The sequence below is a fragment of the Gopherus evgoodei genome, chromosome 20 (assembly GCF_007399415.2).
Source record: "Gopherus evgoodei ecotype Sinaloan lineage chromosome 20, rGopEvg1_v1.p, whole genome shotgun sequence".
Taxonomy (NCBI): domain Eukaryota; kingdom Metazoa; phylum Chordata; order Testudines; family Testudinidae; genus Gopherus; species Gopherus evgoodei.
This window is the reverse complement of record NC_044341.1, coordinates 7,455,448-7,480,725: the sequence shown is the minus strand read 5'-3', so window position 1 is coordinate 7,480,725 and position 25,278 is coordinate 7,455,448. Positions and strand designations below refer to the sequence as shown.

Genomic DNA, 25,278 nt, shown 5'->3' with positions numbered 1-25,278 from the left:
GACTCTGCCAATCAGAGCATCTCTGCCTCCTATGATGACTCCAGATGGCTTATCGGAACAGCTTTTCCTCCCATGCTGAATTCAGAGAAATCGGGTCTGGCTGAGCACTCTGGGGTAAAGTACTGGTGCATGGACTGGACCCAGCTACTGCCAGGAAATTGCAGAAATGGGCCTGTTCTTACAACCTAGCTGCGCTCCCTCTGTGCTGCTGAAGACTCCCAGGCTCGGCTCAGCGTAAGAGTCACCCAAGCTGCAACAGCAACGCCCCTGCTTTTGCCTAACAATGAATGTCTTCGTTCTAAATAAATCCAAGACACAGAGCTCGATCCAGAGTCCCCCGGAATGGAGGATACTAAACTGAAATGTTTCTGGCTAGACATTGCCAGGGGTCAGGGTTTCTCGTTATCATCACCTTGAACACACAGCACCTATAGCTGACCTTCGACCCCTTGTTTACCTTGCCTGCTCTCCTCCCATCCCTCACTCACTTATTTGTCCAGCCACCCTTAAGCTGTAAACCAGGGACTGTCACTGACTATATGTCTGCACTGTGCCTAGCGTGGCAGACAGGGCAGCTTTGCACCATATCTTTGGAAAACTGTATGGTATTAAATGTATGGCCAGATTGTGTCTCATTGTGAGCCAGGGATTGTGTTCACTCCACAGACAATGACCCAGCATGTTGTTCATTTTAAGAACACTTTCAGTGCAAATTTGACAAAATGCAAATAAGGTACCAATGTGAGATTTCTAAAGATAGCTACAGCGCTCGCCCCAAGGTTTAAGAATCTGAAGTGCCTTCCAAAATCTGAGAGGGATGAGGTGTGGAGCATGTTTTCAGAAGTCTTAAAAGAGCAATGCTCTGATGCGGAAACTACAGAACCCAAAATGCCAAAAAAGAAAAATCAACCTTCTGCTGGTGGCATCTGACCAGGGCCGTCCTTACCCATATGCAAAGTACGCAGCTGTGTGGTGCCCTATGCAGCGTGTGCTGCTCCAGCCCCTGCTCTGCCCCAGTCCACCCCTTCCCCAAGCCCCCAGCCCTGGTCCTCCCCACCCTGCCTCTTCCGGCTCCAGCCCCACCCGAGGACTGCAGCAGGGCAGCCCAGCCTCAGCTGCACCACCAGTGAGTGCTGCGGGATGTTCTCCTCTATCCCCCAAGCCAGCCCCACACCCCACCACATAGAGGCCTGGGGCACCCCACACACACACACCCACGGGAAGGCTGTACAGAATAGCTGGGCCAGCTCTGCATCTGACTCAGATAAGTAAAATGAACATGCATTAGTCTGCACTGCTTTGGATCGTTATCTAGCAGAACCCGTCATCAGAATGGACACATCCTCTGGAATGGTGGCTGAAGCATCCAGGGACATACAAATCTTTAGCACATGTGGCATGTAACTGTCTTGCAACACCTACAACAGTGCCTGTTCTCACTTTCAGGTGCTTTTGTAAACTAAAAGCTGGCAGCATTATCTTCTGGAAATGTAAAACAAACTTGTTTGTTTCAGCGATTGGCTGAACAAGAAGTAGGACTGATTGGACTTGTAGGCGCTAAAGTTTTACACTGGTTTGTTTCTGAACGCGGGGGTGGTTGTACATAATTCTATATTTGTAAGTTCAACTTTCAAGATAAAGAGATTGCACTACAATACTTGTAATAGGGGAATTGAAAAATACTATTTGTTTGATTTTTTACAGTGCAAATACTTGTAATCAAAAATCAATACAAAGTGAGCACTGTACACTTTGTATTCTGTGTTGTAATTGAAATCAATAGATTTGAACATTCCAGACCCAAAATATTTACAAATGGTATTTGTATTTTAAATGGTATTCGGTTACTGTTTAACTGTGATTGAGCTTAATTTTTTTTTAATTGCTTGACAGCCCTTATTTTCACCTGGCTCCTACTGCTCACAGTGTCCAGCTCCAGTGACGATTCCCCTTGCAGGGAAGGGAAAGGAAACTGCAGGGCTAAAGGTAAAGGATCCTCCCTTCCCCCAGACGTCTGAGGAAGACTCTGCGGAAGCACAAAGAGGAGTGGCAGCAGTGTAATTGGTATGCCACTGCTCACCTCCCTCTCTGGAGTCTGACACGCTTATCACACACAAAACTGCTCTTTGGCGGTTGCTGCCATGCAGCCGGTTTTGGCTTTAACTCTTCTGGACCCAAAACAGGGATTTCCTTAAAGCAATGGGCTGATAGACCGACAGGATCACATGACACAGCAGCTTGCGAGGCACCACGGCCATAACAAATGCACGATGCACCTCGCGTACCATCTAAATAACTAACGACATAGTCATCTGTCCCCAGATTACTGGGCCTTTGCCTGCCCCACTCCCCAGGCTGGAGAAATGGACAGAAAATGCAGCTACATCCGCAGGATCCACACATGCCCCATATTTGGGATGGACGCTCCACTGTACTACTAATACTGAGGGGAGGTGCCACCCCTCCTTTAAAAGCCTGCTCTTGGGATAAAGGAATTGGAGAAGGGGGTGATGAGCATATGGAACCTGGAGCTCAAGCACAGAGCCTTCCTTACTCGTGCATCAGCTCACAAAATTCCTCTGCATTTTTTTTTTTTTTTTTTAAAGATCAACCACTTTTATCGGGACAGCAGTGCTCTGTTCCCACCGACCTTGGTGTCTAAATACAGAGCTGCCTTCTCCAGTACATCAAGGTAATAGCCTTGGCCCAACGAGCCAAAATATTCAGCACCAAGCTCCTTTTGCCTACTGATCTCTACATCTCATGGGCCAAGCCCCATCCCCAGCAGCCCAAACTGCGCTGAGAGTCTGGACCGAGGGACTCAAGTCCATCACAAATCAGAGGAGGCCCTTCTGCTCCCCAAATTGCAGAGAATAGTGACGCTCTCCTCTGAAGCAACTCCCAAAACAAATGCAGGGTCTTCTGCCACCCACAACTTCAAATACAGACACAAGAGACCTCTGGCCACAAGTCCAAAATACAAGGAGACAATTTCACTGCCCTCAAAGCATAACATGCAATAACCAATCTCTTCCAGCAACCCGTCCTATATCACCATGGTCTTGAGCCAAAAACCCAGCGTACACTCATCTAGCCCTTCCCAGGCTAAAATACATCCCACTAGCCAATGCCCACCCAACCCCTTTGACTATCCGAGGCACAGCACTCCTCCCAACCGCTCCATTTCCACAAACGGCATTGCTGCTCCAGGGCAGGATTCTATTGCCTGAGAGGAGATGGACTCGGACTGGCTGAGTTCCCCTTCACCCCAGAGAAAGGAGGCCGCTTTTCCTTTCTGGAATCACACTGGGTTGCCAGGAACTACACAGGATACCTGTAACACGAGCTCCTTCCCTCTCTCCGCTGATTAACAACCCAATCGTGCTTCTCTGTTTGAATTGCTCTCTGCCTGCCATGCTACAGGTTTGACGCTGAATCAGGGGGTGTCTCCCACCATTTCAATTGTGTTCCCTATACACTCTAGGCTCTTCCGGTCTCTGCCCCCTTTCCACCCCACAGACTGACAGCAGCCAACAAAAGTACTTGGTAAGTGGTCAGTATGCCAGTTTTAACTCTTTCTCCTCCACTGATAAACAGCCAGGGACGTCACTATTGAATGTTGCTGCCTGGCCCTGTCTGGCAGCAATGCACCCACCCATTTTTAGGACCATTCTAACAAGCCTCCTTCCTAACCAACACACTTTGCAATACTGCCCCTTCCCCCACTTTTAATTAGTGCCAACGTTTCACCGAAATGTTAAATGCATGCAGACAAAGGGGGGAGCGTGCACGCCACACAAGTGTCAGAAGGGAAGGAATGTGCTGTGAGCAACCCCTTGAAAGTGGGTGAAGGAGCTAACTACAGTCAGTGCCTCTCAAGTGACACACAGGCAATTACACCTAAAACACAAGTAATTGCCTTCCCACATCCTCCTGCTTCTACTTCGAGTGCTGTTCCCGCTCTCAACCTGCACACACTCTAGGCAGATTACAGGGTAGAGGCAGCAAAGTACAAACAGGGTCAGTCTACAAAGCCCATGCACTCCCTGCTCTCCTAATCTGACATTGCTAACAGATCTCCCTGCAAATCACACCTGTGGGCTACCAGAGCCATGCAGCTCCTCAGGGTGGAGACAGACACTTCTTCAGCATCTTGAATCGGATTTAACCTGCCACTTCCCCATGTGTGGCTGTAATTCACAGCACTAGACACAGGGCTAAGCAGACTGGAGTCAACTGGGAAATGGAGGGCTGGGCTGGCTCACTGATATTCAGGACAGCATCCTCCCCCATCTTTGAAAGAAATGAATACAAGCACTGACCTTTCCTCCAGAAGTCTTCATGGCCTTCTCCGTCCTGCCCCTCTGAATCTGGCTGTCCTCTTGTGCAGGGGGTGTGCAGCCATCTTCCAAGATCGACCCCGAGATCTGAGTGGGTACAATATCCCTGGTGGGATGATGGGACGAGTCACTTCCATATCCTGAGGAGCGCTGGGCAGTGCTGGTGGTCAGCCCGCTGAATGAAGAGTCACTCTGAGAGGCAGGTAGTTTAGTTCCAGGCTGGGTCCAGGAGCCCTCTCCCCCCTTGAGGGCAGGTTTCTCTCGTGACAATGACAGCCTTTGGAACTTCTCAAAGCCTTGGTTTTCCACCTGGTCCACCATGGGCGATGGCGTGGACAATTCTGAGATGGTGACTGGCTCTACGAACCATGAACCTGTCCACATGGCACTTGAAATACTTTCATCCCCTTCTTCTGTATCCCAGGCCTCCGGAGACCTGCCAGCCTCCACCAAAGTTGCAGGCTTCTCTGGCCCTCGTCCGCCTGCTGGCTCCTCTCTAGACACCGCGTTACACCTGGACACAAGCTGGTCTTCATCCCTCCTCTTGTTGTCTTTGACTGCAGTCTCCCTTTGTAAAGGCAACAGCACAGCTCTGCTGCTGCCAGGTCCTGTCCTTTGAAACTCAACCAGCCTGCTCACAGCCTTCTCACAGTTCTTCTCCGCAGGGTTGTCTAGCAGGCGGGCAATGACTGTGGTGCCCTCCTCAGGGGAATCCCTCCTACTCCCAGACCCTGAGGGCCAGTGCTCAACCACCAGCTGAGCCTTCTGGACTTCCCCTTGAAATCTCTCTTTCACCTGTACAAGGAGACCCTGAGGCAGTGCCTCTGGAGTTGAGCTGGGATTAGGATCCGGGGGCTGTGAAGTGCCTTGGTGCAGGGTCTTGGCAATTTCATCTCCTTCCTCCTGCTGAGGCTGTACTTTGAACTTCTCCAGTGCCTCATCATCTTCAGCAATCTCCCCGCCAGGCAAGGGCTGCTCCTTGGGATTTGCCTCTGGCACCATTCTCTTCTTCTTCCCCCTCCGCTTCCGTTTAAAACGAACCCTTTTTGGGGGAGACAGAGGAGCCTTTCCTGGGCCAGCAGCCTGATCTTTCGGTTCCTTAACGCAGCCCAGAGAATTCCCCATCTCCTCCGAGCAGAAAATGCCAGTAATAATGCAGCTAAGCTGGTCCCAGGCTCCTGGATAAATCCTGACCTTAGCTTCATCAGCTTAGATGCACATTTTAAAACACGCAGCACTGCGGGCAATCCCCCATATTCTCTCTCTCACCCTCACTCACACACACAGAGTCGCTCCCAGCTGCTGCTGTTCCAGACAGCCATCTTACAGACTAGAAGCTGCAAGAAGACAAATTCAAAGCATCTCACTGCAGTTCAGAAATCACTTGACCTAAAAGCAGACAGAGACCGGATTGGCTGCAGCTTTCTCTCTCCAAATATGAGGTAATTGGAGCACTGCCCTCGGTAACACAAACAGAAAGCAAGAACCAGACAGAAATAGGGGGAGAGGGAGGGAAGGAGAGGCTGGAGGAGGATGGGGAGGGGGAAGAAAGGAGGGTGGGAAGTCAGAAAAAGGAAGATTGAGCAAAGGTAGCATAAAGAAAAGGGTGGGGAGAAGTAGGGGGAAGCACGGAGAAGACGGGGAGACTCAGCCTGCAGACCAACGGGAAATCCCATGGCCAACGCTGTGTGGGAAACCCACAAATTCCTGCCCCTACACAGAAACAGATTCTTCCGGGCTACGGTCAAGGCATTTCAGAGGGTCTGCTCACACTGCCTGATGTTTACTCTGAGTCTGTATTGCTGATGGTTATCAAATAAACAGCCTTCGCCTGCTCCACTCTGGCTATAGGCAGGCTGCTTTTCCTCCAATCACAGCGGAGGAGCATACGGCGGGAGTGGAACCTCCCCAAAGGGTTAACCGTCCTTCTTGCCGCACAGGACGGCCGAGGAATCCTGAGCAGCTTGGGCACCGTTAGAGAAGGGAGTCGCTGGGTGCTGGAACGTTAGGTCAGCAGCACACACCCTAGTGTGATTTCCGATGGCGGAACAGGGAGTGCACTTAGTGCCCATCCTACCTTCTTCCTGCATCCCCAAGGTGAACTCAAGCTCCTCTGCCCAGAGCTACCACGGGAAGGTCACACCAGCATCCTTCCACCTTACGCAGAGTCACACGATGGGGATCGGAGCGTCTCCACAACACACACACACACACTTTGTGACTAAAACCCAGCACTCTGCCTGCTCCACCCCTCCCTAGAGAGTGGGGATTTGGCTGGGTTGGAACAGGGAGCTCTGACCGTTCCCCTCCTTGTAGCAAAATGCACATCACGCACTAAACACCTGCAGCAGCCAGCCTGCCCTCTGCCCACCAAACAGACCCCAACGGCAGAGCAGCAAACAGCAGAGTGGCCAACTGCAGCTTCCCAAACCCAGAGACACCAGCTCCTAGGGCTGCTCCCTCGCACTGCCCCTGAGCTGAGGTTTCATTTGTTTCCTTCCAAGCCCCCTCTCAACCAGCAAGGGGCTTGTTGGTGCCAAGAGAAAAGGCAAAACAAACTACGGGCCCACCTCTACCGCGCAGGGTTTGCACCAGCCCCCCAGCAAACAGGGAGATGAGTCATGGTCGCTAGGCCTGCAGTGCAGGAATCGCACCAGCAGCTCGAAGCACAGGACGCTGCACTGCCCCTCAGCTGTTTCTTTGCAGCAGCAGGCTATGGACTTTCAAATATGGAGGGCATGAACGAGATTAAGGGGTTAGCAACAGAGCTACATCCCTAGAAGAAATCTCCTTATTCCAGGCAGAGAGGCAATGTACAACAGGGAGCATGTAAACCCAGGGAGCTGGCCCAGCTGTAAGCGCTTAATCTGCCTGGGCCAGACCAGCTATCCTCAGCAAATCCCCACGGCTGGTAGGTTGTCACATCTTGACTGGGGAGGGAGCAAGCCCGAATCAGCTCCAGGACAGTGCCGCCGGATGGCTCCTGCACTCCCATCCATCTGCCTCAGAACTGCAGTACACTCCCTTGGAAATCCAGCCCCTGTCCTTCAGCCCCACTGCAGTGCAGCAGCACCACCTAGTGTCCCCCGAGACATCCGAAACGAGCCGAAAAAACAGGAACTATGTGGGAGACTTTGGCAAGGGGCCCCTTTTTATCCTAGCCTCTGAATGTTGGCACCTCACTTTGTAGGGTCTTAGGAAATAGGGAGAGGAGGTGGCCACACACAGACAAGGACAGTTCATTCACCTTCTACTTAGGGCTTGAATTCACTCATTTTGTTTCTCAGTGCTGGAGTGAGGTCAGGGCTCGAGCTGATGGTCCCACACAGGAGTAAGAAATAATTATGGCCGAAAACATGAGGCCGAATATCTCACACGCCCATAAAAGTTATCAGTCTGCTTTGCGTTCTGACCCTGCTCAACTCTTATGGCTTCCAACGCCCACAGCACTCACTCTAGTCAGAGTGTAGTCGACACATTTAGGCCCAGATTTATAGATACACTCATGCATCCAATTTAGGGAGTGCAAATCTGCCATCGGAGTGGCCTAAGGACATACCCCTAAAAGCCAAGATTTAAGTTCCCAAGAGTTAATCAAGTTAACCAATAGGCGCTTGAAGGGAATATATTAAAATCTTCACAACATTGCAGCCCTGGCTGTGCACTCTTGTGGACTCTGACTAGAGATGAGTGTGAACATCTCAAACTTTGCAAAGCCCGCCTCAGCGGCGGCCCATCTATTTCTTCCCAGAGAACAGGAAGGGCGTCATTCAGAACAGAGAGCTGGCAAAAGAAATGCGTATGGATGCTCCAGCTCTTACCCCCTTGTACCAGCCAGGAGGTTTCACTCTAAAAGAAGGAGCGGGATTTTCACAAGTAACAGTGACTCCTTTAACTTGAGGCCCTGATTGTTTAGACCCCAGGCTAACACTTCCAAAAGAGATTAGTGATTTCGGACACTCAACTTAAGGCACCGTAAAGGGGCAGGGCCTGGTTTTCAAGAAGTGCAGAGCACTTGCCCTCTGAAAATCAAGCCCCCTTTAAGATGTCTCAAACTGAGCACCTAAAAACACGAGTCTCTTTTCAGAGCATTCGCTATGAGTCTCCCCAGTGGGTTCACTGAATGGAGCAGTTCTCAGGAATTTGTTCACACAGGAACAGAGCCAGCAGCCGGCAGCGAAGGCCCGTTGGTCTCACACTACACGCCTCTAGCCAGGTGCTGGGGGCCCACTCAGGAAGCAGACAAATGCACCAAAACAGGCAGACACTTGCACGGACGATGAAGGCAAGTGACTGATGAAGTGGTGTTAATTTCTCATCAATATACAGCCTCTCACCTCCACCCATTGCAGAAGCAGGGAGCCGACCAGTATAAACACACCGTGCCCTAGAGAGCTGCCCACGCTTAGCCAAACAACCAAACAAGAACACAGCCACAAGACAGGCAAAAACTCAATCACAATCTACATCCACAGGCAGAAATGCAAAAATTAGCCAAGTCAGTGACCCCACCACAGCTTCAGAGCATCCTCCATCACAGAATGGCAACAGCTGCCAAGGGAGACTGGTAAGGAATGCTCAGGACAGGCTAATACATGCCACCCGGACTTGCATATACGCACAGAGAACGGGGAGCGAAACTGGTTTGGTTACAGGCGGCTCCAGGGTGCTGGATTCAGAGAGGCCTGCTCAGCGAAAATCTTCGGCTTCCTCCCAGGCAGCTGTGACCACTGGGCTGCCATCAACAAATAAAATTCCCCAGAAACAAATTATTCTTCAGTCAGCTAGCGCTGGGATTGCTCTTGCGGAGCAGAATGACGTAGTTCCTGTCAGGGGTCTGGATTACCCCTATCACATGCGTGTGGGTCCAGCACTCCCGTGAACAATGGTCACCCACGGGGAGAGGAGCTCCGCAGTGAGGAATGCCACTCAGAAACTCATCTGTCCACCCATGAGCCGCGGTGAGGAAAACTCAAATCCTGTGGAGAACAGCTGCCAACAAAGGGCAGGAAGCACAGGAGCTCCCAAGGCCACTCTGTAGCGCTGGCATTCCCTCTCTCCCGACTCCACCAACCTGCCATTGCTGTGCCTGACAGCACCCCGGCACTCTGAGATTGCAGCTCCACCCAAGACACTCAATCACACCAAATCTCACTGCCAGCACTTCAAGGCAGCAGTTCGCATGGCTGGCACAAGGCACGCCCCACGGGGCCTCAAACACGGCGATCCAAGCCGACACAGAAACAACGCACAAGCGTGATGTTAAGGGCCCTGTGCTGCCGCACGTGCTGCCTTTCTGCTGACATCTAAGACTGATGTCCTGACAGCCTGTGGCATCAGAGACCCTGTGACGTGTTTTGTAAGAACAGAGGTGCTAATCTCAGCGTCATGATCAACTCCCACCCGGGCAATTACACTCTGCCAACCTAAATTCCTCCAGCAACCTCAGCTGGATGGACTGGTCCGTCCACTCACATCCTGAATTGCCGAGCTGCATTGCCACGCAGCTGCTGTCTTCTACACGAGAGAAAGGAGCTGTGGTTACTAATTGACTGTACAAACGATACATAGAGGAGAGTGTGTGAAGGACAGAGAGCTTTTGGAAGGAAGGCTGCTATACAAACGTGAGCTCGCTGTAACTGAATGCACCCCTATATTCAAACCCGACACACTATCATAATAATCCTTGTACACAATATGCCTTGTATTGTGAAAACTAATAACTCACTGGTCAACACCATCAAGGTGAAATGTGTGTAGCAGAAATATATATAAAATTATGAATTCCCCCACGATGGCAGCACATGTTCAAACCCACTTAGCCCCAATCAAGCAGAAGTGATTAAGCAGGCTTATCTTAAACAAAGGAATATGTGTTTACCTCAATTTACATATAAGTAGTAAACAAGGTCCTTGAGACAGCAAAGGGGCAGGAAACAGCAGCATGGAACCTCTTTCACTACCAGTCTCTCTCTTCCCCGCTGGAATGAACTTTACCTAGGGGTAACCCTCAGGAAAATGCATTTCAAAGGGTGACTGGACTGACACACTATGGTATCTCTGCCTATCCAGCTCTCTCTCTCTTTCATCAAAGAAGACAAAAGAAACCAGCCCTTTGCGGGCAGATCCTGACTTGGGAATGTTCTCAGAAATGTTGCTGGGAACCTGTGGTAAGAATTTACCTTGAACCAAGTCTAGTTTGTTAAGTTTAGTTACTGGAAAGTTTCTCTTCATTTCTCTTGTACCCATTTTGAACTTCAATGCCTCAAACTTTCACTCACATAAAATCTTTCTCCTTGTAATTAAATAAACTTGTTTTATTCTTCAATCAAAACGAAGCCGGTGTTGTCTTTGAACTGAACTGTGATGGTATCTCCATTTAGGGTAGGAAACTGTTGTACATTGACCCCCTACATAGGCAATGGGCCTCCAATATCTGGACTGTCCAGGAGAGGGCTGGACAATGCAGAACTCACATTTTGGGGAGGAAATCTGGGAGTATGTTGGAGTCACTGCTGGTGGTAATCAAGGCTGGCGGAAGTTGGAGGGTGACTGGAATGTGCTGGAAGGCTGCAGCTATTCACAGACAATCCGGAGGTGATCTGCATTCTATTTGGCTGTTTGCAAGGGGCCCAGGTTGGGACTTAAAGCAACAAAGCATTCCAAGGCACCCAAGGGTGCAGAGCAAGTGGGGTCCCAGCTCCGCACTGGTCTGGACTGCATCCTGGAATGTCATAATCACACACTCCCCAGACACCCTTCTCCAAATTTACTCTCCTTTTTCCCCTGCTCAATGCGCTGGAGAGCCCTGGAGGGCTCAGCTTTCCAGCTCAGCTGAGCAAACAGCAACTGCCAATAACCTTGGTGCCAATCAAAGGCCCACAGCACACACAATCCATCATTAGTGATTTAATTATGTAAATGTCCAGAGAAGAGAATTTTTATTCTCTGCTGGCCTAGTCTCCATGACACTGCTATCTATGCTAATCCTCCAGACCAATCTGTATGACAGCATTATCATTAAATATACTCATGTTCTCCAGACAGATGCCAGAGCCCTGGGGACCCAACACGTCCCCCTTTCCGCTCCGTGCCCTTCAACAAGTCACATCCCTACCTGAAAGTGGAGAATAATGGTCCATATGAGCCCCAGGGTCAGCTTCGGGTTGCCATCTGTAATGTCATCATTGCGAATGTTCACCAGCTTCACCTGCAGGGAAGCACCAGGGACTGTCAAAACTTCAAACCAGACGCTTCAATGGAGAGAGAAGGGACTTCTCTCCAACCATCTCACCACCGCCCTGCCCTCCCCAAACCAGTCACGTGCATCTAGCCGGTGCAATCTATTGGCCAGAGAATGGGACAGGGTCTCAAGGCTCCAGCATTCTATTCCCAGCCCTGCCAGTGACTCGCTGCGTGATGAGGAGCAAAAATCAATCCGTGACTTTTCTGTAAAAGAAGGATTGAAATAACCATTTTTCAGTTCCCTAGGGCCTCCTGCTGAAGGACCTTCAAGTGCTTTACTAGCATTGTCTTATTTCGGTTTCTACAAACAGTGCCTTGCCCCTACATCCCCAGGCACTTGTGCATAATTTAAAATCTACAAAGCACATCACGTAGCTAGGAGAGCACACCCAAACTCAATCACCCCCACTCGCACCACAAAAATCAATCAGCGCAGGAATTAAGCCCAAGATCACAACACCCTTGAAAGGCAGGCAAGCACATGTGATCCCTAGGTCTGCAGCTAGAGAGAGGGAGAGGTGAAGTGCCTTGTTCAAGGTGACATGGGAAGCTTGTGGCAAAGCAGGGAATGGAACCCATTCTTGATACTCAAACCTGTGCCTAAACTGGGAATATACCTGCCCATCTCACTGGAGCCTTCTGAGGGGGAACCAGTGTGTGTAGCTGAGATCCCCAGCATAAAAGATGCCATAAATACATGAAGCATCACCACCATCTGCAGAGCTACCAGCAAACAGAAACCTGGGTGGGCACTGGTATGTCTGGATACTCCTGCTTACCTCTGCGCTCCCAGAAGGAGAGGAGTCTCAGGGGGATGAGGGGGGGTTAGTAATGCTCCCCACTTCCAGGCACAGGATCTCAGCAGTGAGAGCCTGCAACACCGGCAGTTCTTCTCAGCCAACCCCCAAACTCTGCACCTTTGACGTTCCAGGGCATCACTAAGAGAGCATTCTGGGTAAGGCATATCCCAGCATGCACTCTGCTGCGATGCTGTAGCACTTCAGAGGGGCAAGGTGGGTTGTGTGTGTGGAGAGAGAGAAACATGCTCCTTAGCACCTCTGGCAAAACATGTCTACCAAGAAGCTAGGGAGAGTTTAAGTTATGTATCCTCCCTAGGGAGGGTAGGTGGGCAGGTCTATTCAGTGCCCCTTCGGTTAGCCAGAGGAGTAAATCTCTGCTTCAGCACAACCGATGCAATTCAGCATCGTCATTCATCGTGAGCGTGTCGTGACCGAGGACTGACAGAACAGGCAGGACAGGACTCCCCCCGCCTCATGAGTGGCAGGCATTTCACCTGCAGACAGCAAGAACCGCTGGAAACATCCCTCTGCTTAGGGGTTGAGAGTTCTGGCTGGTTATAAGGAGGGTCTATTACATCTACTTGAGGAAATGCCCGACAGAGACCAGACTCAGGGGCCCAGCACTTCCTGAACGCTGGGAAGGGGGAGAAACATAGGACAGAAAGGGACCTCCTGTGTCACGGGATCTAGCCCCTAGTTATCTCAGGCAACCCCGACATAAAACTCACCAAGCTCCATCTTCAGCCTAGTTTGGTTGGCTCAAAATACTCCCACTGGGAGGCCATTCCAGAACCTCACTCCAGCAATGGCTAGAAACCGTCTTCTCACTGCTAGCCTAAATCTATTCATGGCTAGGTCACACCCATCTGTTCCTGGGCCAACATTATCCTAAGGGCACCAGAGGAGCTCCCAAGCCTACGCTGCACACAGAGCTGACTTTGGGACACAGGAACCCCGCGGGGCTCTAGGGGTTGTATCCATCTGAGACACTTGCAAATAAAGAGTCCTAACGCCTCGTTCTGATCCCCTCTCTCCAGACAGCATGGATGGCCCTGAGCACTCTCAGCACCCACAAGGGAAGGGACACTCTGCAGTGCTGCCACTGACTGGTATCTAGATGCCCTAGGATGTAATAAATGGATAGTGCTTCGTGACACCCCATTTGAGGCCCCTGGCACAAGCTGCAGCGGGAATCAGAGCACACCCCACAGGTGGCGCAGTGAGAACACGCAGAACACGTTCAGAACTGGAGCATGCCCTGTGAGCATCAGCCCAGCTCTTACCTGTCGCTGCTTCAGGAAGTCCAGAGCAATCTGCACATTCTGTAACCTGTGGAAACGCATCCTGCCCTTCTCACGTGGCTGCAAAACAGAGGCAGTGCGTCAGTCCAGTCATCTCATGGCAGCAGAACTAGGGTGTCTTTGATACACATGCACAGACCCGGTTCCACCCCTTCCCCCAGGTGCACTTCCTAAGCCTCCTACAGGAAGTATCAGAACCCACAGAGACCCTCCCTCTCGCTGAGGACTGGGGGAGCTCACTTGATTCCAAGCACCAGCCTAACTATGTTCCCTCTAAGTCTGAGCAAAGACCACGACATTCAATACACTTGCCTTGCCTAACGTGCACTCAATGTGCCACCTAGGACGGCCATCTCCTCCCCTCTCAGCCCCAGCCTAACAGCTGAGGCACAGACAGATCTGAGCAGGAGACAACAATTCACTCCCAGAGTGTGTCGCCATAACAGCAAAGCAAGGGCCTAAAGGAGGAAGCCTAGAAAGATGAAGATCACAAAGATTCATGGACACGGTGAACATACTTCACCGACATGCGCCTGTCTTTCCTGCCATGGCCTCTTGCCCCCTTTTCTGGCTGCTTAACACTGTCCTGCTCTATGCAGAGGAGTCTTTATTATCCCACAAATCCCCTATGCTGGGGCGTGGAGATAGGACCCTCCAGTAACTATCTCCTGCTCCCAGTCCATCCCTCGACCCATGGACCTGACCACAGACACCGACTTGACCGCTCTATTTGTGACCTCAACATTTGCCCCTAGTTTCAGCATCACATTTTGTTCCCCTGCCTCTGCCCATGCAGAACTAAACCAGAAACGGCCACAGGCACTGAGGGCTCATGGGGTCAGGCCAGCCTGCTCCGCCACAGAGGTGCGCTTGGGTGTACACCCTATGCTCAGCTACCAGCACCACCGCCTGGACAGGGCAGAGGACAGTTTGAACTAAAGTGAACCGCCTTGCTGCCAACCTGCCCGCAGGTGGGAGAGTCCTGTAGGCCCAGGTGAGAGCAAGAGCGGCCTCGTGATTTGCCAGCCGTGAAATGTAGGTGTGTACTGCAATAGCGAATAGACTGCTGGGGCAGGGACTCCGCCCGGGAGGAGAAAGCACAGGCTCAGCACCAGCGGTGTCTGTTTCACTACTACATGGACTTCAGTGTTTTCTGTCTCCAAGGGAGCTGACCAATCACAGTCAGGCTACTGGCCAACGTTCACAGCAGCATCCATGCTGGGCTGCTGCTCTGAATCTCTCGCTAATGCACGAGGAGGGGCGGCTGCTCTGCATCTGAAGAAGTGAGATTTTTTTATCCACGAAAGCTTATGCCCAAATAAATCTGTTAGTCTTTAAGGTGCCACCGGACTCCTTGTGGTTTTTGCTCCAGTGAGAGTCTGTGATCCATCCAGGAGCAAACAGTCATGTTCAACCACCAGCCCCACCCAGCTCCAACACCTACATTTAATCTGATTCATTTACAAATAGCAACTCTGTGCTGAACAAAGGCTTGGGGAAGGGGTAGAAGTTCTGCTGAATGACAGATCGTGTGCAGAAACTCAGAACCAGCCCACAAACCCAGCTCTGCATCGAATCAATAAGGGAAGGATGGGAGTTGGGGGTGCGAAACTCAAAAGAAGCAATGGCTTCTAAATACAAAAACGAGAGGTGGCAATTGTCTGAGGAATCAGTAGCAGCAAAGACTCTCTGGGTCAGCAAAGACAAAGCACATTTCATTCCTCATTTGAGGAGGAAAGCCACAGGAAGGTCTGCCTATGCTCCAGCCCCTGGCAGAGAGGTGAAACACGCTAGTCATTTCCTGTGCCACACCACTGCAGCTGCCAGAGTGGCTCGGGAGGGGGAGCAGAGAAGAGAGCTGTAGAGAAAGAAGGCACAGCCCAGCTCGAGAGGGTTGGTAAAAAATGGGATCATTTCTACCAGCCAGAATGCTCTCGTTCTTCCTTCAGGGAGGTGCAATCCCCTTTGGTTTAATCCTTGGCTTGGGTAAGGTTGGGCCTGCCTGGAGCTGGGGCCGCTCCACATCAGAAACACTGAGAATATGTTGCTTAAAAACAGATCTGTTATCATGCAAGGTTAATCCTTGCTGTCTGCCAGCAAAGCCACTGTAACCACCAGTGCTCGTGGGTGTGGTACACAAGGCAGAGCATCCCCATGCAGTGAGAATGGTTAGCAAACATCAGATGATTCATCCTGAAGGTTGTTTGCTCCATGTGAGTGGACAGAACAACGTGTCCCATCCGAGAGCGTGCAGGACCCCAGTGGCTTTATCTGGGAGCGCGTGAGAGCCAGGGGTTCATCTAGGAGCGTGCTCCCCCTCCGCTCCCCCGTGAATAGACAGATTTCATGCTCGAACAGCAAGTGGGTCAGCATTCTCACACTGCAGACCACCAACACTGCAATGCACTCTCAGATAATCCAGTTAACTTTACCACCGCACTGTCCAGAAGGAATATGGGATTAGCTGCCTTTTCATTTTTGCTCTCCTCTTCCCCGGTACACACCCTACACATCACTCCTCTAGTCGAATGTGCATCTGGGAAATTTATTATCCGTGATCAAGAACCAGCTGCTAGTGGAAAGGAGCTATAGCGAATTCTCCTTTAATCCACCTGAACCTGAGGATGGGGAAGGTCAGAGGCCACTATGGTACGTCTACATAGCACCTAGACACCACGGCTCAGGCTCGTGGGGCTCGGGCTGGGGGCTGTTTCGTTGCTACGTAGAGGTCAGGGCTCAAGCTGGAGCCTGGGCTCTAGGACCCTGAGAGGTTGGAGGGTCACAGACCTCGGGCTCCAGCCTGAACCCAGAGGCCTACACAGCAACGAAACAGCCCCGAGTCAGCTGGCACAGACCAGCCACGGGTTTTTCTTTGCTGTGTAGACATACCCTGTGTGTCCTATGCAAAGCCTGGTTACAGCTGGACTATCTGATGGCACTCCAGTGTCAGTCTGTATTACATTGCTCCCAGGAGGGAGTCAACCTACTGCATCACCATCCTCCTCCTCCTCCTGCTCTTCACTGCTCGTGCGACGCCAGGAGGGCGCTTTTGCCAGGCGGAGGGTCTTCTGGCCTGAAGGGTCCTTTTGCTAACAAACGTGGCACAGACAACACCAGTGGGATAGTCACAGAAAAACAGAAAGGAACTAAAAATGCAGCACATGAGAAAAGAAAAAGAAACACATTGCTCGCCGGCCTCCCTCCCCTGAAAAGGAACATGAAGACTAGCTGGTTATCCTGGATACTGCCTGCATCTCCCCGGGAACGCTACTGGGGCTTGATTCAGACTAGCGAGGTAGGTACAATGGCAAGAGCTAAAGTAAATTTTGAACGAGCTGGAAACTCAGAGGAAACATGGTTTAGATCAAATACTTATTCCTGGGCTCATCTGAGGAATAACTGGATGAATTCTATGGCTTGTATTATGGAGGAGGCCAGACTAGATGGTCATGTGTAATGGTCCCTTCTGGCCTTAAAGCCTATGAGACAACGCCATCAACATTTAGGGCAGAATAGTCTAAGATTTCTTCCTGTCTTAGCTGCAGCAAACGATACCACAGTATCTATAACAGTCCAACCACTTCTGCCTACCTACATGTGATTTACAGTATAGGCTGCCTAAGCAGAAATTTCCCTAGGATAAAACTCACTCCAAAAGTCAAAAATGTTGTGGTTAGGGGAGTGATAGGCCTCTGAAGCATCTAAATCCAACATCCACAAAGTGTAGTTTGGCATTTCAGGAGGGCAGCCGAGTAAGTTACACAGATCCACTTTTAGGGGTTACTAAAATAATTCCCTCTGAGCTGCACCAAAAATTATCTTCCAAGAGCTAACTAGGCTTGTTGATCTAAAAAGGGGCAAGTGGTTCTACTCTGCCCCAGATGCCAGAGAAGATGTTTGCATCCTGGAGAACTATCTACCTCTACAGATCCAGCTCGTAGAGTGATTGCTAAGCACCTGACAGGAAAGCCTAACATGCTCCCGAAGAAAATAGATGGAAAAGCATGGACACGAGAAACCTACAAACTTTGGTGTCTAAACTGAGAACAAACATAAGCAGGAAACTCCAAACTGGCAGTTCAAATGGCTCAAGACAAGTTTATCTGCAGCTGCACGGACACATCTAACCCCGCTGATTTTCAACATTTAGGCAATTCTTGTAAGACTCTGCAAATGCCTATCTTTGGATGTGTCTAGCACTACACTCAGCTTTCCTGCTAGAATGGTCATGTGGACATCTCTGAAAAAGCATGGCTCACAAAGATCTCATCTGCTGAATGAAGGGACTGTCTTTAAACATCATGCCAGCTAAAAAACACTTAGTATGGCCCTCTAGTGTGCCTACAACCCCGCGGCAGCGAGTTTCTGAGTCCACGTCAAGTGACTTGAGCTCACTGCGCTTGTGCTGTGGGGCTAAAGACAGCAGTGTAGATGTTCGGGCCAGGGCTGGCGCCGGGGCTCTGAAACCCAGCGAGGAGGTAGGGTCTCAAAGCTCAGGCTCTAGCCCGAGTGGGAATGTCTATTCTGCTATTTTTAGCAAGAGCCTGAGTCAGTTGCTCCAAAAATGTGTTTTGCCAAGGCAGGGAGTAGCACAGAATAAGAGTGTGAATCAGTTTTGCCCCATCCACACTAGCGGGACAAACCATGTTAAAAACAGTTTCAGCTAGAATCACCATCGTCTTTTGTTATTTAAATACACAGAGATGCACTGCAGCAGTATTTAACCATGGCTTCCGAATAAGTTTGGCAGTCCCAAGGAGGTGGGAGAAGCTGGTCAGATTGTCTCAGTTCTCCTCCTCGATTTATAGGGTAAGTCTACACAGCAACACAACCAACAACAAAAAAGTGAATCTCCACACCTAGGTCAACTGACTTGGGCTCTCGCTACAAGGCTAAAAGTAGCAGAACAGACGTTCCCTCTAAAGCTGCAGCCTGAGCACCGAGACCCTACCTCCTGGCTGGATTTCAGAGCCCAGGTGCCAGCCCCAGCTCAAACATCTACACTGGTGTCTTTAGCCCTATAGCACGAGTACAGTGAGCTCAAGCCACTTGACCTGGACTCAGAGATTCCTGCTGCAGGTTTGGGGTGGATTTTTTTTTGCTGTGTTGCTGTACCCACAGACAGAAAGGTTCATATCCATCCCTGCTTGTGCACCACTGAAGTCAATGGACTTAACATCAGGAAAGATTTGGACACGATGGATAAAGTTTTCAAAAGCACCTACCTGGCGTAGGCACCTAAGCCTCATAGAAACCCAGTGAGATTTAGGTTGCTTAGCACATAGGTCATTTCTGAAAATGGGACTCCAGTTCCTAAGTCATTTAGGCACTTTCGAAAATGTTAACCAATGCCTCTAAAAAGAGACTAACAAATATTTAGAGTGGTCTAGTGTGAAAATCAGCTGGCAGCGCTGGAGATGGGGAAGCTAAGCTCCCCTCTTGGAGAGGGGAAAGTGACGCTAAACCTGCCCCTTTGGATTCACACAGTGTATTGAGTAGATTGTGAGGCTCATATGCATTTGGGAATAAGAGAGTGAATGCACCTGTATCCTAGGCACCTTTAACCTAATCACATAGTGAGGTGTTATCCAGGAAACCGGCATGATGAAGATGTAAAAAAATAAATTTAAAACAAAACCAAGGATGTGACAAGGAATGCTGATTGCCCTAGCACGGCAGGAGGCAGCGAGGAGGAGAAGGCAGGACCAAGATCCAGTCTCTGAAGGTGAAAGCCACAGCAGTGTTGCTAAGCAAACTTGGAAACTCACCAGTTTCACTCCTGACAGAACCTCCAGCAGAGAGATCAGGTTATGCCCATCTCGCAGGTCTTCATACAGGTCATTGATGTGCTTGCGCACCTGTGGAGCAGAGGAGGAGGATGAATTTTCAGGGATTTCATTAATTAAAAATGGTTATTCCCACATTCTCTCTTTGGGAATCGGGCTCCCATTTCCAAAGGGCCCCAGCAGATCACTATAAAGCCAGCCTTACTCCACGCAATTCTAACGTTCCCATGCAGTCACTTTGCTATAAAGCAAGGTGATGAGGGCAAATGGCAGCTTTGAACAGGATTGGGCCTTGTGAAATGGCAGTTTTCACATCAACCGCAGGAGTATCCTGTTAAAAAGACAGAAAAAGGAGCCAATTTTTCCTGTTTCTTCCAAGATAAACCCCTCTTCACAAAACTCACTGGCAATCATATGTTTACCTTTGCCACTCACGGACTGAGACTCTGGGTACAACTCCAGCTCTGCCACAGATTTTCTTCATGACATTGGGCTAGTTACTTAGCCTCTCTGTGCTCTCTGTAAAATGGGGTCATGAACCTTCCTTTCCCCCTCCCTTTGTCTTGTCTGTTTACAATGTAAACTCTGAGGCAGGGATGTACACCACCACCTAGCACAAGGGGCCCCAAATCTCAGTTGGATCCCCATGTGCTACTGTCATCCTAATAGCAATAACAAATAATGCATTGATTCCCCAATTTTTTAAAACATTACTGCACCAGCTTATATTATCCTCCAGGAATGTCACATGGCATTTGCCTTCCGTTAAGGGCAGTCAGGTGTTTTTCCATTTGTTTGCCCGGGGAGGTGACTGTCTCTTTAATTAATGTATTAGGCACTGGCTACATGTCAGTAGAGACTTGACTCCCATACTGTCTTCTTTACCCATCAAGTTTTGGAGGGGGAGGCGTGTAGCTTAAAGATTAGTGCATAGACCTGCAGTTTCCCTGGCGTCATCACAGTCTATAGCAGGCTGAAAAGTACAACGGCAACACCTTTAAAGTCCAAGCCAAAAACTTTCAGTTGATGGAAAACATTAATTAAAAAATACCTGGCAGTTAACCAAGACGACTGGTAGGCACCTCAAAACACTGCATTAATCCTGCTTAGCTACTCAAGATACAAACCTCCCATTGCAGACAACATGCAAGAGACCAGCCCCGCTGCACAGGATATAGCAGACGGACACTCCTGGATTCAAACCCGGCAATCTTTCATGGCAGAACTGGCTGCGTTAAGCTATCTAGATCAGGGGTGGTCAAACTACAGCCCGGATGCCACATCCGGCCCTTCAGACGTTTTAATCCAGCCCTCAAGCTCCCACCGGAGAGCAGGGTCGGGGGCGTGCTCCGTTCTGTGCATGCTGTGGCTCTGCACAACTTCTGGAAACAGCAGCATGTACCCCCTCCCACTCCTACAGGTAGGGGAGGCCGGGGGGCTCCACACACTGCCCCTGCCCTCCCCCTCCAGAGCCCTCACCCCCTCCTGCACCCCAGCTCCCAGTTTCATGAGCATTCATGGCCCGCCATACGATTTCCATACCCTGATGTGGCCCTCAGGCCAAAAAGTTTGCCAACCCCTGATCTAGATCCTGGTCCTGATCCAGTTCACATGAACGTAAGTGTGTAGAGACGTGTATCCCGTCAGTGATGGACAGACAGGGAGAGCTGCCTGGAGTCTCCTGGAAGGCCACAGGCTCTGGACAGGTAATTTGACGCACAGTGAAGGCAGAGATCCCAGAAAACAACTGAAGGATTGCGTGTGGCCTCCAGGAACTTTCACCTGGAGTTCTGAGGGACTAGGGCATTCATGGTGAATGGTAAATCAGGGGGCTCTGGAGACTTGGCACCAGTGGGTGGGAAAAGGTACCGGAGTTTCACCATAAAGGATCTTCCAAGCCTCCTGAACGTTAAAAACAAAATCATCAATTACGTGGCTGACCCAGAATAAAATTGGACACAACAATGTTTGTGGAGTTGGTGGAGTTACTGACTTGGCTTGCTAATAGCTCTGATCTCAGCCCCAAGCCTTGTGCACTGCTGCAGAGGTGCGCAGCTGGAAAATGGACCTAACTAAGGAAACAGGCTCTTCACTCTTTTTTGCAAAAAACATTTTTCTTTTTAAAAGACAGAGATTATTCATTGCCCTGAGCCGCGTGGTGCTGGGTCACCTGAGTCACTGCTCTGTTCAGATTTGTACTGGACACCTTCCAACGGACAGGATCCCAGTAGGTTTACAATGCTATCGCCAACCAGTAAAGTAGCCTGCCTGGATACAGAACCCCTGAGCCCCTTCCCACCTTGTTCTTTTACACACAGAGCCCACTGCAACTCCGTGGTTCTCAAACCACCACTTAGAAACTAGCGTCTGCTTTTGCTGGTGCAACAAGCAGCAGGGTCTGAGAAACAGCAGTACGGCCCCAAGGACTGAAAAGATCCAGGAGTTGAGCACATCAACTTAGATCCTCAACTTTCATGCAGGAACGAAAGTCCCTGCCTCTGAAATCCTTCATTGTGTTGTGGGATCTCTGTTTCCCCAGTGCCTCCTGTGTCACCCCTCACTGGCAACTGATGGGGGTCTACAGAATTCTAATAGTACTCCAGCCTCGGCAAAAGCCAACCAGGAGCCCGGCTGCCTCTAGAAAGCAGGAAAATGGTGTAAGGCAGGAAAGGCGAGACAGACACAAGAGAGGGGAATGGTGGAAAGAGATCTGATTGGTAGAGGCTTGTCCAAAAGGCAGCTTTCTGTCACTTCTCTGCTAAGAGACTCTGCTCTGGATAAAAGCAGAAATCTGGCTGGCCTCCCACCATTAACAATGACACAATGTGTTCTGCTGGTTTCCCTCTTTCACAGTGTTTTGCCATCAGGGAGGTTCAGAGAAGGATCTGACAGGCAGCACCAGCTTGCACTGAGTGACAGCCACCAAGGAATTTCTTGTTCAAGGAAGACAGACTTCAAGCTAGGTGGGCTCAGGGCCCAAACACAGAAGAACCGGGGTCTATGCTCCAGGAAGGAACGGCCCCTCCCCTGAAAGAGGGAAAGTGCCTCCTTCTGGGAAGGGCAGGGTGGCAGTGGGACAATAGAATACAGCTCTATGAATACAGGGGAACAAGCAGGCTTGGGAGGGGAAAGGGGAGCAGTCACTCTCACCCCTCCATGCATGGTAACTCCTGAAACACCCCCTCGCCACGGGATTTCAGGGAGATGTGGGGTTCTCTTTCACGGTGTTATTGCCAAGATTTTTACATGCCCTTTTCTGAAGCAAACGATTTTTCAATTCAGAGATTAATGAAATGGTAGGTGAATGTTTGCTTGCTGCATTAGAATAGTCCCAGGAAGTCGCCGTAACATCCAATTCTGCCCCTGGGGGTCACATCAAACAAAGATTCCAGTGCCTCTAAACCCCTTTAGAATGCGATTCCAAGGCCAATGCAATGCCAGCTGGTTCCAGTTTGGAACAGGCAAGGCCAGACCAGAGCAAGTTAGGAAATTATACCAAGTAACACACATGACTCTCACCTTCATCAGGTGCTTATTGACCCACTTGGTGAAAGTTTTCTTCTGGACTCGGTCCCGTTCATCTGTTAAGAGAACACACAGGTGGATCTCGGTTAGTGCTGTGCAGGTGAAATCTCACCGACTGGCCACACACACCTTCCCCATTCAGCCCAACTCTCCCGCCTTCAGGAATCCCTGTCGGATCCCACCACATCCTTCTAATGGCCTCCTTCCATGTTCTGCCGGGACTACTCCAGGAACCCGCAGGACAGTGGTGCAAGAAAGCAGGTACGGGCATATTTATTGCCGGTGCGCCGTCCCAGAAAGACACATTTTCAGAACTACAGGACTCTCCCGGGAACTGCACAGAACATAGGGCCGTCGATCCCAGAAGCCAGTGCCCTGTGCCAGCACCTCCTCCACCACAGCTGTACCCAGTACCACCCCCCATCCCAGCCTCCAGCCTTGTCCTCTGCTGGGACTGTACAGACCCCAGACAGGAAAGGTAACTGCGTGGCAGGGCTGAGGGCAGCACAGTCGCACCGGAGGAGCTGCTGGTGTGGGGCCACTTGGCGGCCACACATTCTCCTCCTTTTGCCACTGCAGTTCCCGGGAGAGCCCTGTAGTTCAGAAATCGGTATCCAGCACAGCAGGAGGACAGAGGGGCCCCACCAAGATAACATGGGATGGGGAGGGGACAGGGAGGACATGGGGGCCCCAGGCTGGAAGGACTCACCTGGGGAGTCACATGGGGGGGGATCATGTGACTCCCTTTAGCTGGTGCCCCCCTTTGTATTTCAGAGGGGTAAAAACAAGTTCGATTTGAACAGACGTTGTCTTAAGTTGCTACAATGGGAATAACCACTAAGCCCATCTCCTCCCCCTGAGACAGGGCCTCTTACCAGCACAGCACAGGCATAAGGCTCTTCCAAAAGGGCCTATAAAGAATTTCTAGCCCCTTACTGGGAAATTCCTTTAAGGAATCCACCTACAGTATCTGCTCGGTCACTTACAGGGGTTCCCTAAGCAAACATGACAGCAGAAGAGGATGAGAAGCTATAGGAATAAGACTCTCCCTTAACAATCCAACAGAAAGGCTCACTAGTTACAGCCACATGACAACAGAGAAACACACAGGCAGTGTCAGAGGATTAGGAGAACCTGGCATGGCCCAGGCCTGTGGGATGACACCCCAAACCAGCAGAGCACAGAGAAACCGGTAGGAGACTTGGTGAGACTACCAGACCTAGAAATCTCGTTGTTCTTCATGTGACATGCTGCACTCACCACAAACCTCCTGAAGACAGCAGGCAAGAGGCACCCTGACCCCCCACATTAGTGGGGGGATACTGGGGTTCATTAGGCAAGGAAAGAAAGGGTCCTTCCAATACTGAATCACTGGACCCCCTTGCCAGTAGAAGTGCACCCTCTCCTCAACTCTCCTGGGAGGGTGAGTTTTAATGGGCCTGTGTTATGCAGGAGGTCAGATGATGTAATCACCATGCGTGGTCCCTTCTGGCTTTAGGATCTGAACCTATGTACAGGTTTCAGAGTAGCAGCCATGTTAGTCTGTATCTGCAAAAAGAACAGGAGGACTTGTTCTTTTTGCGGATACAGACTAACACGACTGCTACTCTGAAACCTGTCATTATGCAAGGCACTGACTGCATTTAGCCGTACGGAGCGGAAATCCATCAGCTTCATGAAAAAACTTGTACAGATACAGACAGACATCATCAACCTATGTACAGTTACATCAAAAACCACAGAGATCTGCTCGAAGGCCCTGCTTGGGTCTGCCAATATATGCAATAAGCAGCTTATTCTTTCACTGTATTTTTGGTTCATTGGCTTTTAAAGATTTAATGCTTATTTCAGTCATTGAGCTCAGCTGGGGACACCTTGGCTGGCCCCTGAGAGCTTTAACATCCCAACAGTTAGCAGGAGCAGCTGGCTCATCCCCGCGCGCACACACACACACACGACACCGAATGATTCACTTCTCAAGGCAGTTCCTCGTAGTAGGACATCCAATAAGACCGTCTCACGGACCATCCCCCTTCCCTCCAAAAGGGCCACACCACTAATGAGGTCTGAGACCATCAAGACTTCTGTGAAGAAACTCTGAGAGGTTAACTGATTTTGAGGCCCAGGCGCTCAACGGAGGAAACTAAATGCTCTTCCCACGAGGGTGCTGGGAAACTGCGGCTAGATCAAACATCAAATGGAAACATGGAGGGGAGACATCTGGTAGGTTTTGTTCTGCCAGTTCTCAGTGAAAAGATACATTAAACGAAGGGGAGAACAG

General features: G+C 50.3%; 1 protein-coding gene across 27 annotated transcripts in view; it reads right to left on the bottom strand.

Annotated features, from left to right (window-relative positions):
- The window catches only part of MACF1 (microtubule actin crosslinking factor 1), a 247,192-nt gene that overhangs the window by 138,942 nt on the left and 82,972 nt on the right, over positions 1-25,278 (bottom strand). For 14 of the 27 annotated variants that reach the window (XM_030539235.1, XM_030539242.1, XM_030539238.1 and 11 more), the window contains exon 1: positions 4,323-5,480. In XM_030539235.1, the coding sequence (XP_030395095.1) occupies positions 4,323-5,465 (1,143 nt within the window). In that variant the 5' untranslated portion in view covers positions 5,466-5,480. Of the gene's footprint in view, positions 1-4,322; positions 5,481-11,457; positions 11,551-13,668; positions 13,747-19,454; positions 19,545-22,991; positions 23,054-25,278 lie in introns of those variants that run through there. The other 13 variants (XM_030539247.1, XM_030539263.1, XM_030539259.1 and 10 more) reach the window with 1 other exon arrangement.